The sequence below is a fragment of the Pelophylax lessonae genome (genome assembly GCF_965119305.1).
Source record: "Pelophylax lessonae genome assembly, chromosome: 11".
NCBI classification, from domain to species: Eukaryota; Metazoa; Chordata; class Amphibia; order Anura; family Ranidae; genus Pelophylax; species Pelophylax lessonae.
The window spans coordinates 178801313-178819582 of record NC_138778.1 but is presented as its reverse complement, the minus strand read 5'-3'; the positions used below and the strand labels follow the sequence as shown (position 1 = coordinate 178819582).

Genomic DNA, 18270 nt, shown 5'->3' with positions numbered 1-18270 from the left:
CAAATTTATTTTAGTTTTGAAGAAAGAATGGTGAAATCCCCTGGAAGTTTTTTTTTTTTTTTTTTTTTTTTATGTCAGTATCTCATTTTGAAGATTTTGCTTTGGTTCCTGTTCCAGAGATACAGCAAGAGGAGATCTTTCCAAAGCTATAGGGTGTCCCCTCTTAGACAGTTATCACCAGGTTTTAGGAGTGTGTAACGCTCCTGTTCCATGACAGCTGCTGGTCTTATTCCAGCATTCTGGTTTTGGCTGAGATGTATTCTCCCTGTCTGACTGTCCACCTGCAGGGTGATTGGGGTAGACAGCCTCTGGGTGGGGATCAAACCTGTTTTAAGCCAGTCAAGTCTTCAGTTTCATGCTTGTGATAGTGTTTGTAACATGCGCTTCAAGCTCCCTGTTTGTCTGCCCTGGAAGGTCCCTACCTGAAACCTTTGCTTTTGCCTGCTCCCTGCTTTGCCTCCTAGTTTTGGATTCCCTTGTTGATGACCTCAGTTTGGATTTTGGCTACTGAGCCCAAAATGTTACTGACTACTCTGCATTTCTGACAACCGCAATTATTCATTCGGTGCTCAGTTCCCAGTACCTGTTTGCTATGTTTAGTTCACACCTGCCCCGGTGTGGCAGGCACTATATTATTGTGTATAAGTGCTGGGAGGGCAACCAAATACCAGTAGGCCTGCTTGCCTTATAAGAAAGGGGGCTGCTATAGATGAAGAACACAGAAGCCAGCTATAATGCCTGACTACCAACGCTATGGAAAGGCGTCGCACCAGGACAGGTTTCCTCATTGGAAGATTTTACCTGCCATCCTGTTCCTGTAACACACAGTTTTTGGATCACTTTGTGTTCAGTTGACAAGGGTCAACAACAGGACCAATAGTAAACATAAAGCACTTCTGTAGTTACCACGAGCCAACACACACTTACAATATTGTGATGTCTTTTTTATTATTATATTAAAATAATAATGTTCTTGGAGAACACTGACCAGTACGGCCTGCACCTGCGTGAGCTGGGACACGTGGCATTGTTTCTATGTTGAAAAATAATAAAGTGATTTAAAATAAAAAGCACTTCTGTGGGGACACAGACAGCAGAGTCAATCCAAAACTTAAAAAAAAAAAGTGTTGGCTTTATATACTCTTTAGCTTTTGTTAACCCTATGGATTGTACCAAATAGACCCATCATGCTGGCAAGTTATCATTGTACATTTGTAACAAACTACTTTATTCAAATGTGAGGCCCCTTTCACACGGGCCAGATCCAGTTTTGCTCAGCAGGGGCTCCGTTCGCTTATCCCCTTGCTGAGCTGAGTGGAGTGGCCCGGTTGACAGGTCAGTGTCTGCTCCGCTTTTGCATAGCGGGCACAGATACAGCCTGCACTGCTGTGTGGGCACTTGGATGTAAACTGACCTCCGATCCGGCCAGGCGAAGAACGGATTCCCTTCCATTTTTTTTTGGCCAGATCAGACTCAGAAGTAGCTAGGTGTGAATGGACACATGTCCATACAAATCCGACTGCCCATAGAGGAGAATGGAGGGTCTGATCAGAGAACAATGTACAGCCGGACCCATCAGACTTTTCGACATACAACTAAAATATTACCTTTGGGTAGACTGACTCTCTAGGTCAGGGTTCTCTAAACTTTCTAAACAAAGGGCCAGTTTACTGTCCAGACTTTAGGGGGGACAGACTGTTGGAGTAAACCATACCCCATAATTAATGTCAGTGGGAGAAATTGTACTACATCATTAGCGTCATTGGGAGGAATTGTGCCCCATCATTGCTGTCATCTGGAGGAACTGTGCTCCATCATTTGTCATTAGTATTAAATGTGTCCCATCGTTGGTGTCATTAAGAGGAAATGTGCCCTTTGTTGGTGTCTGTGAATAAAAAAGTGTTTCAAGGGCCAGCTAAAAGCAAGCAAAGAGCCGCGTCCGTTACCTGGTCCACAGTTTGAAGACCACTGCTTTAGGCCCTGTGAATTTTAGGTGCGGTGGAGTAAAAAAAAAATGCTTATTGCAACTTTCATGCACTTTTCATGAAAACGTATGTCCTAATGGCAATGCACCCAAAACGCATCGTACAAATGTGAACCAGTCCTTCGATGTGCAGTTTTTAAACACAGGATAAGCCTTTCCTATGTAAGAAACCAATGCTCGTTGCTAGGAATGCAGTATGACGCTTATCAGGTTGCCTGTGATTTGAACTCAAGTTCTGTACAGACTTCTCAGAGAGGCACTAAACCAATTATAAAAAGGTGGTGCAGGGGGGAGGGGAGGTTTTGGATGTTCAGAGAACTTTTTTTATTTGCAAGGTATAAAAATGTTGGTTTGTCCTGGCATGTATAGAAAATCATTGCTTGTATCAGTTGCAAATGGAATTTTCACTGCCATCAAATGCAAAATGGTTTGTGTAGAAATGGTGTGTGTATAATATATATATATATATATATATATATATATATATATATATATTTAGTATTTACTTTTTTTTTGACACTATAGTTTTTCCTCTAATAAAATCTGTGAAAGGCAGGGAGGAGATTGATGGGTGCACAGCAGAGTGCAGTGTATGAAAGGGGGGGGGGGGGGAGGGGTGGCGAGGAATACTGAAGATGAAGATGGAGGGGAGGAGGGAGGAGGAGAATGGTCCTCACGTGTCTCTATGTTAATACTGGATCTCCCCACACGCACACACTGCAGATCCAGCATCCCTGTGCACACACATCTCTGCACTACACCCCGATGGTGACAGGCACACAAAGGACCCGGGCTGATGTCCACTGTAGCCGTGCTGTGTGTCAGGCTGCCTGCTGTCCCTCTCCTGTCCCCTTTCCCCGGGGCTGAATGGTTATGTATGAATGATGCGTCTAGAGCTGCTCTGGGTTGTAGCTGCTGTGATCTTTGCCATGTCTGAGCTGGGTAAGTATGATGCTGCAGGAGATGGGTGGGCAACCCGCCATCCCCTCCATCATTGCCTGAGACTTGAACCTGTCATCCCTGCCCTAGTTACCCCAATCTTTCCACCCCCGGTATGGCCATCTGCTGTGTTTCCTGCTGCAACTCTGCTTGTGTCACACATCATCTTCAATTCCCAGCATCTCCATCCTTCACTCATGATCACTAGGGAGATTCTCTGCTTCCCTTCTTTTCTCTACTGCTCTCCATGCATCAATTACCTTTTTCTGCATTCATCCTCCAGCAACCTTTGATACCTGCTAATCTGGAACTATCCAATTTTCTCCGACTCCTCTCTCCAGAACTTCCAGACCTGATGGTTCCCTGTACTCTTTCCCTGTCCCCCAGTTCCCCAGGCACACTATCTCTTTATAGCCATATAGCTTCCACTTTGTACCCCTAATTTCTAGGCCCACCATCTCTCTGTACCTCAACATTCAGATCCACTGTTTTTTTGTAACCCTAATTCCCAGGCTCACCATTTTCCTGTACCCCTAAATCCAAGTAACACATCTCCATACCCATAGCTTCCACTGTCTTTCTGTACCCATAATTCCCAGACCCACCATCTCTATGTACCTCCAACATCTGGACCCGTGGTTTCTCATTTCTCGTTTCAATTCCCTAATTTCTAGGCCTACCACCTGTTTGCTACCCTAATTCCTAGACCTATCTCCTGCTATCTGATCCCAGACCTACCATATCTTTGTACCCCCCCCCCCCCCTTCCTACATCCAGCTTCTGGTGCCTAATTTCCAGATCCACTATCTTCCATACCACTAATTCAAAGACTTATTCTCTTTTGTGTTTCCCCCAAACCCCCAGCCCAAACATCTCCTCGCCGCCCCAATTCCTAGATACATCTCACAAACTCTAATTCCCAAACCTTCCATTCTCCTGTACCAAATTCCTGACAATCTGTCTTCCTGTACTGACACCTTACAACCTAAAAAGTTCTTCTTTTCCTGTCACCCTCATTTTTTGACCACTTTCTAGTTATTTCTACATTTATAAATCCCAGTTCTTAGTTCTCTATCTAACTGCTCCATGTACCCTTCTGTTAATTCATTTTTGTCTCCCTTATTCCCAGGCTTCTGTTTTCCTTGACTTATTTTCCTTTTGCACCTAATCACTCCTATCCCCAGTCCATTTTCTGGCTACACCCTCCACCCTCTTTGTACCCCAAATTCTTGACCCTTTAACTTGTTTTCTGTCTTGTGCCTGCATCCAAATTCCCCTTTAGTAAAAAAATACAGTCTGGGTGGTTTAATATTTAGCTCAGCCCTGAATGTATCCCAGATTGTTGACTCATGTCACCCTATGTGGAATAATCCCTGCCTGTGTATCCCAGATTTTTTCACCCTTGTAACAAATTCCTTTCTGTATACCCCAAAATCCTCTCCCCATGTATCTCCTGGGTTCCCCCTGCTTTCTTCCCCTGTACCCCACATCCCTGCATTACACCCAGTTTGTCTGTCATGTGCTGCTACCCCCCTTGTCCGGCGTAATTACTTGATCTCTGTGCATTGGTGACTCTTGTGTATACTTCTTGTTTTTGCTAGATGACTTGTACTGAATCAATAAGGGTTAAAAGAAAAAAAAATCCTAGACCCCCCCTCCCCCTTCCCATTTGATATTTTGGTGGGGGACAGCACACAGGAGGTATAAAAACAGCAGCAGATTCTGCACTAATAAACCCTTGGCAGGCGCTCAGGGTTGCCCTAGAAGCAGGTGTTCACTTGCAATCGTTCCTGGAAGGAGCAGGACTCCCCTTCCTCCTCATGCATTCTGTAACATCAACAGATATACTGCAATGCATCAGGTAGATCTGTGCAAAGCTGGGAGGAGGGAAGAGAGAGGTAGCTGAATAGAGGAGCGGGTGGCAGATTGTTAGAAAGGAGAGGAGGTCATCCTACTGGCTCTCCTGGGATAGCAGGTGATTGGTGGACGTACAGGCTGGAATGGTCATCGGATCTGGTAGCTGAACAGGTGCTCTTACCACTGATCCCTGGTCTGCAGCACATGTATTTACTGTAGCTGTTACTCTGCATCATCCTTCTGTTACTCCCTACTCTTCTATTGCTCCAATTTGCTTCTTGCAGTTCTAGAATTATTATTTTGTGTCTTGTTTTGCAATGCAAATGTTGGTGCTACCGTTCTTTTACAATTGTTATATTTCAAATGTTTTAAAGGAAGAGCCTGTGAGAGAAATATGGATGCTGCCTTTGCTTCTTTCTCACTGACAATACTGTATACCTGGTTGCTATATGGATCCTCCTGCCTTTTGGCTTTGTTAGTCACTGGCAGCGCGAGTATGCAGATCAGGAGGCCTCTCTTCCCTCTGACTCAAGGCTTAGACTTGTTGCAGGTTAGGCATTCAGTATTGAAGCCAGAGAGCCAAGTAGCTAGCCTTTTTTAGGAGGTTGACAATGACCAAATTTGTGTGATCAAATAAAAAAAAGATAAGCAGTACATCTTCGCGGGACTTCGAGGGACAGTTAGGAGCTATAGAAAAGTACCTGCTGATCGTCCAGAATTTCACTCTGTTCCTAAGCCTTGTTGTACACAGGCTGGCAACACAGAGCATTTTTGTGGACCGGGCCCTGCCCTGCCCAGTGTTTTTGCTAATTACTCAACCACTTCTGCTTTAGATCTCTACAACATAAAGGATAATAATTTTGTAGTATAAGATACAAATGAAAGCTGGCTATACATGTACTGAAATTTGAGTGGTTCAGCAGGAACCGGATGAATTTCGATCCATGTAGGGGCCGTTCCCAATTGAGAGGAGTTTGGATTCTTCCAAAATGGGACTGTTGCTTTAGTTGTGCTCGATCGGTGCTTGCGGCCAATTGGCCGCAGTGCTGATCGGGCCACAGCGCTGCCTAAATACAGTAGCACAGCAGGGGAATTCCCCCATTCACTTCGAATGTGTTTATGGGGGAATCGGAATTTGCCATTTATGGCAAGCTTAGCCACGTGCAGACTGCCCGCCGCCTTTTTACTGCGGCAGAGTGGCCCTGCTGTGCTGGATCACCTGCATGTACATGATCCAGCATTTCTGGGTAGGGGGGCGCACCACCACCTCCCCATCTGTGCTGTGATTCGGTACATCAGATGATCAGATTATTGGACGATTGTTCCGAAAGCAGTATTTTTTTGTGTGATTTTTCTCATTGTGTGTGCTAGACTTAACGTGATCTACTTACCTATTTTAGTTTGCTCTGTTGCGGCCACGTGATCTGCATCTCTGGCTCCCCTGTGTCAGTGAGCGTCAGCTGCAGGGGAGAAGAGGGAGCGCTGGGATGTGGAAGCCTAAGAGTGACGTCAAGATTCCAGGAATTCACAGCTGTTGTTGGACGATCCCTCCTTATCCCAGCAGCCACTGCTCACTGATACAGGGGATCACGTGACTGGAGCAAACTAAAGGTAGGTAAGTTTACACATTTTTTACACCGATAGATAGCAGGAGGGGGAACTGGGCAGTGCACTTTTAAAAATAGTGTTAGGCTCAAATTCTACTAAGATGAAGTAATTAAGAGAAGTTCAGTGTTTAGGGTTTACATACACTTCAGATAAGTCAATTAAAGGGATAGCTAAAGCCTTACTTTTTTTCTTGTATTTTGTATAGAGAAGGAAATGGTTAAAACTTCTGTAAGTGTCTTTTATTTTTGCCATCTGTGTCCCATTGGGGAAATATCCCTATACAGTGGCAAGAACAAGTATGTGAGCCCTTGGAATTAACTGGTTTTCTCCTGTTATTTGTCAAAAATTGTGATATGATCCAAATCTAAGTAACAATAGACCAACACAATGTGTTTTAAGCTGATAACTCGCAAACAATTCTAATTTCTTGTGACTTTATTGAAAACACCCATTAAATATTCACAGTGTTGGAGAAAAAAGTAGGTGAACCCATAGACCAATTACTTTAACAAAAGATATTTGGAGTCAGTGGTTTGCACTCCGGGAGTACAAATTATGAGATGAATTTGGAGGTGTGATTTATAGCTACTTTGATTGATGAAAGGCACTTAAGCATTTTAAGATTGCTGTTCAAAAGAAGCATCAGCTGATGTGAACCATGCTTCCCAAAACTGAGCTCTCTGAAGACAAACAATCAAGAGTAGTTGATCTGCAGAAGGCTGGAAAGCGATACAACGCAATCTCAAACTGCTTAGGAACCCATCAGTCAACAGTTAGACAAATTGTCTATGGATGGAGATCGTTTAGTACTGTGGCTGCTAATTCTAGAATTGGGCGCCCAGCCTAAGATGACTCCCAAGGTCTTACGCAGAATCCTCAGGGAGGTAAAGAGGAACCTATGAGTAACAGCTAAAGGCTTGAAGACCTCACTAGAATTGGCAAACATCCCTGTTCATGAGTCTACCATGTGTAGGTCTTTGAACAGGCAGGGTGTCCATAGCAGAACACCATAGAGAAAGCCGCTGCTCACCCTAGAAAATCATTGCTGCATGCCTGAAGTTTGTCAAATATCAACTTGACAAACCTCTACACTACTGGGAAAATGTTTTGTGGACAAAACAAAAGTTGAATTGTTCTGGAAGAATACTCAACACTCTGCATGGCACAGCTTACCAACATCAGAACATCATCCCAACAGTAAAGTATGCTTTGAAAAAAGAAAATAGGGTGAAAGACAAGATGTCTGTCAACCAAGGAGAGATCAACTAAGGTCACCAGGAGGCAATAAGTGCGGATTACATAACAAAATGAAGTTATTGGGCACGTGTGCCTGAAAAAAATCACGGTGATACAAATGACAATGTGTGGCACAGCAAAAACATAAAAACAGTGTAAAAACAACAACCACATTCACTGAATCGCCATGGACTTGATAAGCTGTGATAAACAGATAAGTGACAATGCATATGCGCCTTGGCTAACTCCACTAGCTGAAACACCTGGATAATCACTGTTGCATGATGCTACCAAAGATGGCTGGATGAATCTAAATTCCCAAAAAGAAAACAATCAAAAATTGATATAATTCAATAGGGCAATATTAGTTCCACTACGAGGAGACTTTGGAGATGGTTCCTAATGGAAGTCAAGATGTGATATCATAATGCCCACATGCCGCTGTGAATGAGTCCAGATGACCAGTGAGTGAAAAGGTAAAATAAATTCCAGAACACAGGGCAAGGGGTGGTAATGGGACCACGGTCCAAAGGAGAGCCTCTGATGGAGCAAACTCAAATAAATGCCGTAATTGGAAATTAGAGACTCGCAACCAATGATGGAATAAGAATGACAGTCTTGGGTTCCATTATATTGACCAATGGGTCATGGGTATAAGATGCAGGCATTCACAAAGTGAAACAGGAATCATTCCGAGTGCTGAATTAATTGTCAGGCTAATGCAGTGTTTCTCAACTCCAGTCCTCAGGCCACACTAACAGGCCAGATTTGCAAGAAAACTGAAATACATCACAGGTGATATCATTTGCTGCTCAGTGATTGCAGTATTATAGTCTGCATCTCCCCAAGGTAATACTTAAAATCTGGCCTGTTAGTGTGCCTTGAGGACCGGAGTTGAGAAACACTGGGCTAATGTGTTAAGGGCCGAATAGCATGAATGTCCGTACCTCCATGTGGATCCGCAGTAAAGTATGGTGGAAGGAGCATCATGATTTGGGCTTGCTTCACTGCCAATGGGCCTGGACCACTTGCCATCATCAAGGGGAAAATATGTTCCCAACTTTACCAAAATATCCTACAGGATAATGTCAGGGTGGCTGTCCATCAGAAAGTGTGTGATGAAGCAGTACAATGACCCTAAGCCATCAAGCCTTTTGGAGTGTCCCAGTTAGAGCACAGGCCCTAACCCCATTCACACCAGACATCCTACAAATGTTTCTGAGCTGAAGCAGTTTTGTAAAAAGTAATGGTCAAAAAATTACTCCTGAGCCTTGTGCAGGTCTGATCCAGAGCTACTGAAAGCGCTTTTTTTGCATTCATTGCTGCCAAAGGAGATTCGACCAGCTATTAATTCCAAGGGTTCATTTACTTTTACTTTTTCTTCCAGCATTGGGAATGTTTAATAGGTGTGTTCAATAAAGATGCAAGCAATTAGAATTGTATGTGTGTTATCAGCTTAAGCATATTGTGTTTGTGTCTATTGTGACTTGGATGTGGATTGGATGACATTTTATGGCAAATTACTGCAGAAAACCAGTTCATCCCAATGGGTTCATATACTTTTTTTTTTTTTTTTGCCACTGTATATCCTGTCCTGTTGACACAAGAGGAAGTATAAGGAAATTGTTACCAAAGAGAGGGAACTTGTCTTGCCACTGGAATGTATTTGATTCCTCCTCCATTCCTGTACTGGTGACAGTAATAGCTTGCAATTTCCATTACTATAAGTCTTGAGTGACAATGGAGAGAGCAAATCTTTCCAGGAGGAACACAGACTGGAGTAAAAATTAGACGTTCTAGACTCTCACCACTTGTAAACAATTAAAAATAGTTTTATAAATGTGCCATGACAAAAAATAGGTAGTGCTGTTTCTTCTATTTCCAAGGCACTAGTTCTCTTTATACTAATCCATTGATTTCTGTATTTGAGTTATAGACCTAGAGCAAGAATGCTGATAAAAGTCAGAGTTCAGTCAAAATGTCCAATCTGCACGTTTTGTTCTTGCTCAGTGTCTTGGAAAGTTTGTGGTATTCACCCCATCAAAGAAACGTATTGGTCGTAAAGTGAGGTGTGTTGTAAGAGGATTGCCCTTAATAACTATTTCTGCAGGTTAGCATGACCATTTAACATTCTAGAGGTCATTTAGCCTCCTGCATATTGCCCCACCCCCATATGAAAAGGCAGAAGACTAGATTGGACATTTTAGGCTTATTGTTTGCCTAGTTGAACAGAAGTATTGCTGAGTTCAGCTAAGTATTCAGTCTCCGAAAAACAATAAGTCATTCCAAACAAAAAAAGCACCTTACAGAGTTCCCATGCCCCTATAGCTTGCTATAGAGAATAGACTACATAGAAAATTCAGAGGTGTATTCTGTACATGACACTTTCCAGCAATGTAAACTGGACCAATTTCTCAACTAAACCAGAACCTTCTAGCTCTTCAGTTTAGGGTGCTATGGAAAAGTTATCTTAACCAGCCAGATTCTTTTGTTGCCCAGGAGCATTTGCTCCGGGTTGTTGTGTGCAGCCTTCATATATTGTCTTCTAATGTACGCAGGCACACCAAAAGTCAAACACGTGGAATATTTCAAGATATTGGGCGCTATGTGAGACCAGTCTATAAAACAAATTGTCATGATACAATGGTGTGAAAATTACACTTGAAGTTATAGATTGTTACCTCAAAGTGCCATTACCAGCTTGATGTTGATGGTGCAGTTTGTAGGACAGTCTTCCTCAACTGTGCTGCATTTTTAGTAAATATCTAACATATGACACAAATGCAAGCTGTGAACCCAATTACCAGCTGACATTGGTATTTTGGTTGTACTGTTACTCTTAGCCAGCCTTTCTCAACTAGGGTTCCTCCAGAAGTTGTTGGAGGTGCCTTGAGCAATCCGCAATTGCTGCATCTCCTAACCGCTGGCAACAATGAACAATTTAACTACCCATAGTCCTCAAGCACCTAGATGTCTACAAGTTCCTGGGTCTTAAAGTGCAAAATGTCCGTTGCTTTCCTACACCCGGGAAGCTAATGCATGGGTACAACCCTATGCACATACATGGACTCCTGCAGACTGTCAGTGTAAGGGGTCTGTTCATACAAGCAGGCAGTTACACACTGATCGGAAACCATGAAAAGACTGTTGGCACTTGTAGTTTATTCATGCACAGAACTCCGTGAATGAATGATGCAGCGGCGTGGGCAGAGCCCGGCACAGCCACGTTTTTTTGTTTTTTTTTTCCCTTCAAATGTGAACGTGAGTTCGGGGAGAAGATCCCCACCTCGCTGTCACTAGAGGCAGCGGGTCAGGGAATGGCTGCAACCTAAAAGTGGTTTGAACATGTAACATGTTCGCAAAGGTGAACTTATCCTTTATTGAGCATAAATGCAAATTCTTTAACCTATAACAAGCTCCCTGGTACATACAGTTTGTATTTATCAATGTGTTTAGCTGTTTGCCTAGAGTACAGCTTTAAGGGTAGATTTTAAGTGATCAAGACCACTCTTCTGCAATGGCAGATATAATGTAGTCCTGCACTCCTAGAGTGTTTTTAAAATGTATTTTATAGTAGTGAAACTGAAGCCGAAGTGGTGACACTCCATTGTGGGTTGAGAACAGGAACACTGGCAAGGAGGTCCCACTGCAGAAATCCCAAAACAAGAAGCCACTGAGCAATTTAGTCTACATGTAAGCTCTAACGAGTAGGGTTGAGCGGACACCTAGATGTCCGTGTTCGACGGGTTCGGCCGAACTTTAAAAAAAGTCCGGGTCCGTGTCCCGGACTTTTACCGAACTTTTCCCGGACACCGAACCCTATTGAAGTCAATGGGGACCCGAACTTTAAGGCACTAAAATGGCTCTAAAACACCAAAGGAAAGGGCTAGAGTGCTGCAAATGGCAGCAAAACGTAATTAAGAGCATGGCAAGTGCTCTGCAAACAAATGTGGATAGGGAAATAACTTAAAACAAAAAAAAAAACAGAAAAATAAAACAATGTTCTTCTTCATCTCTGAAGGACGAGGCCCATATGGAGTAGGAGGGAGGTTGAGGTGGTGGTGGATGTGGCGGTGACATAGGCGTGCGCACAGGGTGTGCTGGGTGTGCCTGGGCACACCCTAATCACCTAGGGCACATAGCATTGCCAGTGAGGAGATGGGAAAGATCTCCCTGGGACCTGCTCTGCTCTATTTCTCCTTGCCTACAGGTACATGGCCCCGATACATTACTCTCCCTGCTGGCAAACACATGCATGTGTATTTCAACTTTGGGGTGCACACCTTAATGCAATAGGCTGCGCACACCTATGGGCGGTGTAGGTGGAAGCGGCGGTGGAGGAGGACCAGGGCCGGATTAACAGCATCATGGGCTTGGTGCTGAGGATTTTGAAGGGCCTTAAGGGCCGTGCCTTGCCATGCACCCAGAGGAGGAAGGGTGCAGCCATGCATGCCTAATTCAACATGGGATGCTGTCTCTGAAGCCCATAAACACATCCATGCATCGCCAACTGTCCCTCCTTGTCCGGCCTTCACGCTGTGTGGGGAGGTTCTGAGGGTGCTGCCTGGGGAAGCGAGCATAGAAGCCAGACTTCTGTGTTTACAATTGACAGAAGAGCGGTAACAGTGAATATGGCCAACCCGGGGCCTATATAAAAGGTAGGGGCCTGGAGCTGCAGCTCCAATAGCCCCTACATTAATCTGGCCCTGAGGAGGAGGACGAGGTAGCCAACACTGCTTCTTTTCAAAAATTTTAAATGAGGGTACACCCCAAAAGAGTGAGAAAGAGCAAAAATGGAACAATGGGTGGGTAAGGTCGGTATCCATTGCTATTCTGCATAAGGTACGGAAAAGTCCCGTGGGATCCATGCCTGGTTCATTTTAATGAACGTGAGCTTGTCCACATTGTCTCTGGACAGGCGGCTGCGCTTGTCTGTTATAACGCCCCCAGCCGTGCTAAATACCCGTTCAGATAATACACTGGCTGCAGGGCACGCCAGCACCTCCAAGGCGTAAAGGGCAAGCTCAGGCCATGTGCCCAATTTGGAGACCCAGAAGTTGAAGGGGGCAGACCCGTCATTCACTACATGTAGGCGTGTGCACACATACTGCTCCACCATGTTGGTAAAATGCTGCCTCCTGCTAAGACGTTCCATCTGAGCTGCTGGTGCTGCTGTTTGTTGTGGCGTGCTGACAAAGCTTTTCCACATTTCGGCCATGCTAACCCTGCCTTCTGAGGTGCTGGCGGTGCCCTGGTTGCGTTGGCGACCTCCTCCTCCTCTGCCTTGTGCTTCCACTGTGGCCCCGCTGTCAGATGGGAATGCCAGCAGCATGGCGTCTACCAGCGTGCGCTTGTACTCGCGCATCTTGCGATCGCGCTCCAGTGAGTGAATTAAGGACGGTACGTTGTCCTTGTAACGGGGATCCAGCAGCGTGGCCACCCAGTAATCAGCACAAGTTAGAATGTGGGCAACTCGGCGGTCGTTGTGGAGACACTGCAGCATGTAATCGCTCATGTGTGCCAGGCTGCCCAGAGGCAACGAAAGGCTGTCCTCTGTGGGAGGTGTATCGTCCGTGTCCTCTGTATCCCCCCAGCCACGCACCAGTGATGGCCATGAGCTGGCCTGGGTGCCACCCTGCTGTGAACATGGTTCCATCTCCTCCTCCAGCTCCTCCTCCTCCTCATCCTCCTCATCCTCCAGAACTCTGCCCCTGCTGGACAATTGCGTCCCTGGCGTTTGCGTGTGCAGGAACCCACCCTCGGAGCCCCTTGCGAATGACTGCCCTGAAAGCCTTGGAAATGTTACCTCTTCATCCTCCTCCTCCTCCTCATCCTGTGCCACATCCTCTTCCATCATCGCCCGAATTGTTTTTTCAAGGAGGCATAGAAGTGGGATAGTTAAGCTGAGAACGGCGTCATTGCCACTGGCCATGTTGGTGGAGTACTCAAAACAGCGCAACAAGGCACACAGGTCTCGCATGGAGGCCCAGTTATTGGTGGTGAAGTGGTGCTGTTCCGCAGAGCGACTCACGCGTGCGTGCTGCAGCTGAAACTCCACTATGGCCTGCTGCTGCTCGCACAGTCTTTCCAGCATGTGCAAGGTGGAGTTCCACCTTGTGGGCACGTCACATATGAGGCGGTGAGCGGGAAGGCCGAAGTTACGCTGCAGCGCTGCCAGGCGAGCAGCAGCAGGGTGAGAACGCCGAAAGTGCGCACAAACGGCCCGCACTTTCTGCAGCAGCTCTGACATATCGGGGTAGTTTTTAAGGAACCTCTGCACCACCAAATTCAGCACATGCGCCAGGCAAGGGATGTGCGTCAAACCGGCTAGGCCCAGAGCTGCTATGAGATTTCGCCCGTTATCGCACACCACCAGGCCGGGCTTGAGGCTCGCTGGCAGCAACCACTCATTTGTCTGCTGTTCCATGCTCCTCCACAACTCCTGCGCGGTGTGTGGTTTGTCCCCCAAACAGGCAAGTTGTAAAACTGCCTGCTGTCGTTTACCCCTGGCCGTGCTGAAGTTGGTGGTGAAGGTGTTACGCTGTCCGGATGAGGAGGCGGTAGAGGATGAGGAAGCGGAGTAGGAGGAGTTAGGAACAGGAGGCAAACTGAAGCGCCCTGCAATCCTCGGTGGTGGAAGGACATGCGCCAAATTGCTATCCGCCTCAGGCCCATCCGCCACTGCATTTACCCAGTGTGCCGTTAGGGAGATATAACGCCCCTGACCGTGCTTACTGGTCCACGTATCCGTAGTTAGGTGGACCTTGGCACAGATGGCGTTGCGCAGTGCACACCTGATATTTTCCCCCACTTGGTTGTGCAGGGAAGGGATGGCTTGCCTGGAAAAGTAGTGGCGGCTGGGCACGACGTACTGTGGGACAGCCACCGACATAAGGTTTTTAAAACTGTGCGTCTCCACCAGACGGAATGACAGCATTTCAAAGGCCAATAATTTTGAAATGCTGGCATTCAGGGCCAGGGATCGCGGGTGGGTAGGGGGGTACTTCCTCTTCCTCTCAAGTGTTTGGGAGATGGAAAGCTGAACGCTTCCACGGGACATTGTGGAGATGGTTGTTGGTGACCCAGGTGGTGGTGTTGCTGACAGATCGTCTGTTTGCGGGGTGGCAGGTGCCGGTATCACTACAGATGTGGCTGGAGCGGCCGAGACTGCAGCAGAAGAGGAAGCAGGATGAGCCAGAGACGTTTCTTGGTTTTGAAGGTGTGTACTCCACTGCAGCTCGTGCTTTGCACTTAGATGCCTGATCATGCAGGTTGTGCTCAGGTTGAGAAGGTTTATGCCTCGCTTCAAGCTCTGATTGCACAGGGTGCAAACCACTCGTGTCCTGTCATCAGCACATTTTCTAAAGAACTTCCACGCTAGAGAACTCCTTTGAGCTGACTTTGGTGCGCTCGTTCCCTTGCTGCGTTGGGCAGTAGCGGGCGTAGTGTCTAGGGCACGGCCGCTCCGCTTCTGCACCCTGCTCCCTCTTCTGCTGTGCTGGTGGCTCTGTGCGACCACCGCCTCTTCCTCCAAACTACTCAGGTCACCTGCATGACGTTCATTCCATGTGGGGTCGAGGACCTCATCGTCCTCCACATCATCTTCCACCCAGTCTTCACCCCTGCCCTCCTTGTCGGTCTCCACAATGCTGAACGCCGCAGCAGTTGGCACCTGCGTTTCGTCATCATCGGAGACGTGCTGCGATGATCCTTGCATGTACTCATCTTGAGAAATAAGTGGTTGGGCATCGCTGCACTCAATCTCTTCCACTTCTGGGGCAGGGCTAGGTGGATGGCCCTGGGAAACCCTGCTGACAGAGTCCTCAAAAAGAATAAGAGACTGCTGTATGGCTTGGGGCTCAGACTGCTGGCCTGATTTGCAAGGGGGTGAGGTGAAAGACGGTTGGACATTGGCTGCAGGTGCCAACTCTGACCTTTCTGCAGTAGACTGGGTGGGAGACAATGTGAAGGAACTGGAGGCACTGTCAGCAGCAAACCAATCTACTATCGCCTCAACTTGTTCTGGCCTCATCACTTCTAGGGGCGTTTGATGCCCTACCAAATACTGATGCAGGTTCTGTCGCCTACTCACACTTGAGGAAGGTGTTTCACTTGTGCGTGTAGCTGGCACAGATCGACCACGTCCTCTCCTTGCAACAGGAGCTCTACCAGCAGCACCACGACCCAGGCCACGGCCCTTATTTGACGGTCTCCTCATATTTCTGTAATTTAAGATCTTGCCCTAGAAAGGTTTTTATTGAATAGCGGAATAGGAAATATGATCCAAAAAAGTGTATGTATCTCGCACGTACAAAACCACACTAGGCCCCAATTACTATTGTTTCTACCCCTAAAAGGATGGATGAGGAGTAGGAGGAGTATGGAACAGACAGCACCCTCAAATCTTCAGAAGTATGAGATGAACCCCAAAAACTTGGAAAGGGGGATCTCACACGTACCGACACAGACTATCCCGCAATTCAATTGATCCTCAAAGGTTTTTATTGAATAGCGGAATAGGAAATATGATCAAAAAAAGTGTATGTATCTCGCACGTACACAACCACACTAGGCCCCAATTACTATTGTTTGTACCCCTAAAAGGATGGATGAGCAGTAGGAGGAGGAGTATGGAACAGGCAGCACCCTCAAATCTTCAGTAGTGATGTCGCGAACCTAAAATTCGCCGTTCGCGAACGGCGAACGCGAACATCGGCAAATGTTCGCGAACCGGCGAACCGGGCGAACCGCCATAGACTTCAATAGGCAGGCGAATTTTAAAACACACAGGGACTCTTTCTGGCCACAATAGTGATGGAAAAGTTGTTTCAAGGGGACTAACACCTGGACTGTGGCATGCCGGAGAGGGATCACGCAAAAAAAAGTTCTTAAAAATTATAATTTTTTGATAGAGAGCCAATTATTGGAAAAATTAAAAAAAAAAAAAAATAAAAAATTTCTTTGGATTTAGCATCTGGGGGGTCTAAAAAGTGTACCTGTGAAGTTTCAGCTCTGTAGCATGTCCAGAACCCCTAAAAAACAGCATTTTTCTTATATTTTCAGGAATATGGCTTCTCTGCGGCTGGCTTTTTCTCTTGCAGGCATTTATCGGGCATTTTTTTAGGCAGGCATGTCATTTTTTGTATTTAGTGTCTGGGGGGTCTAAAAAGTGTACCTGTCAATTTTCAGCTCTGTAGCATGTCCAGAACCCCTAAAAAACAGCATTTTTCTTATATTTTCAGGAATATGGCTTCTCTGCGGCTGGCTTTTTCTCTTGCAGGCATTTAGCGGGCATTTTTTTAGGCAGGCATGTCATTTTTTGTATTTAGTGTCTGGGGGGTCTAAAAAGTGTACCTGTCAAGTTTCAGCTCTGTAGCATGTCCAGAACCCCTAAAAAACAGCATTTTTCTTATATTTTCAGGAATACGGCTTCTCTGCGGCTGTCTTTTTCTCTTGCAGGCATTTATCGGGCATTTTTTTAGGCAGGCATGTCATTTTTTGTATTTAGTGTCTGGGGGGTCTAAAAAGTGTACCTGTCAAGTTTCAGCTCTGTAGCATGTCCAGAACCCCTAAAAAACAGCATTTTTCTTATATTTTCAGGAATACGGCTTCTCTGCGGCTGTCTTTTTCTCTTGCAGGCATTTATCGGGCATTTTTTTAGGCAGGCATGTCATTTTTTGTATTTAGTGTCTGGGGGGTCTAAAAAGTGTACCTGTCAAGTTTCAGCTCTGTAGCATGTCCAGAACCCCTAAAAAACAGCATTTTTCTTATATTTTCAGGAATACGGCTTCTCTGCGGCTGTCTTTTTCTCTTGCAGGCATTTATCGGGCATTTTTTTAGGCAGGCATGTCATTTTTTGTATTTAGTGTCTGGGGGGTCTAAAAAGTGTACCTGTCAAGTTTCAGCTCTGTAGCATGTCCAGAACCCCTAAAAAACAGCATTTTTCTTATATTTTCAGGAATACGGCTTCTCTGCGGCTGTCTTTTTCTCTTGCAGGCATTTATCGGGCATTTTTTTAGGCAGGCATGTCATTTTTTGTATTTAGTGTCTGGGGGGTCTAAAAAGTGTACCTGTCAAGTTTCAGCTCTGTAGCATGTCCAGAACCCCTAAAAAACAGCATTTTTCTTATATTTTCAGGAATACGGCTTCTCTGCGGCTGTCTTTTTCTCTTGCAGGCATTTATCGGGCATTTTTTTAGGCAGGCATGTCATTTTTTGTATTTAGTGTCTGGGGGGTCTAAAAAGTGTACCTGTCAAGTTTCAGCTCTGTAGCATGTCCAGAACCCCTAAAAAACAGCATTTTTCTTATATTTTCAGGAATACGGCTTCTCTGCGGCTGTCTTTTTCTCTTGCAGGCATTTATCGGGCATTTTTTTAGGCAGGCATGTCATTTTTTGTATTTAGTGTCTGGGGGGTCTAAAAAGTGTACCTGTCAAGTTTCAGCTCTGTAGCATGTCCAGAACCCCTAAAAAAAAGCATTTTTCTTATATTTTCAGGGATACGGCTTCTCTGCGGCTGGCTTTTTCTCTTGCAGGCATATATATCAGTGGTGGGTGGGCAGTGGCACAGTACACTCTCTGTGGACCTGGCAGCAGTCACTGGCACCCAGGCAACTGCAATTTAAAAAATATATATATATTTTTTTTA

At 45.7% G+C, this 18270-nt stretch overlaps 1 protein-coding gene across 1 annotated transcript in view; it reads left to right on the top strand.

The window, feature by feature from the left end:
• The first annotated feature begins 2668 nt into the window (after positions 1-2668).
• Positions 2669-18270, top strand: part of ADAM11 (ADAM metallopeptidase domain 11) — a 152047-nt gene continuing 136445 nt past the window's right edge. Inside the window, exon 1 of the mRNA XM_082271739.1 lies at positions 2669-2926. Coding sequence (XP_082127865.1) covers positions 2866-2926 — 61 coding nt within the window. The 5' untranslated portion in view covers positions 2669-2865. The remainder of the gene's footprint in view (positions 2927-18270) is intronic.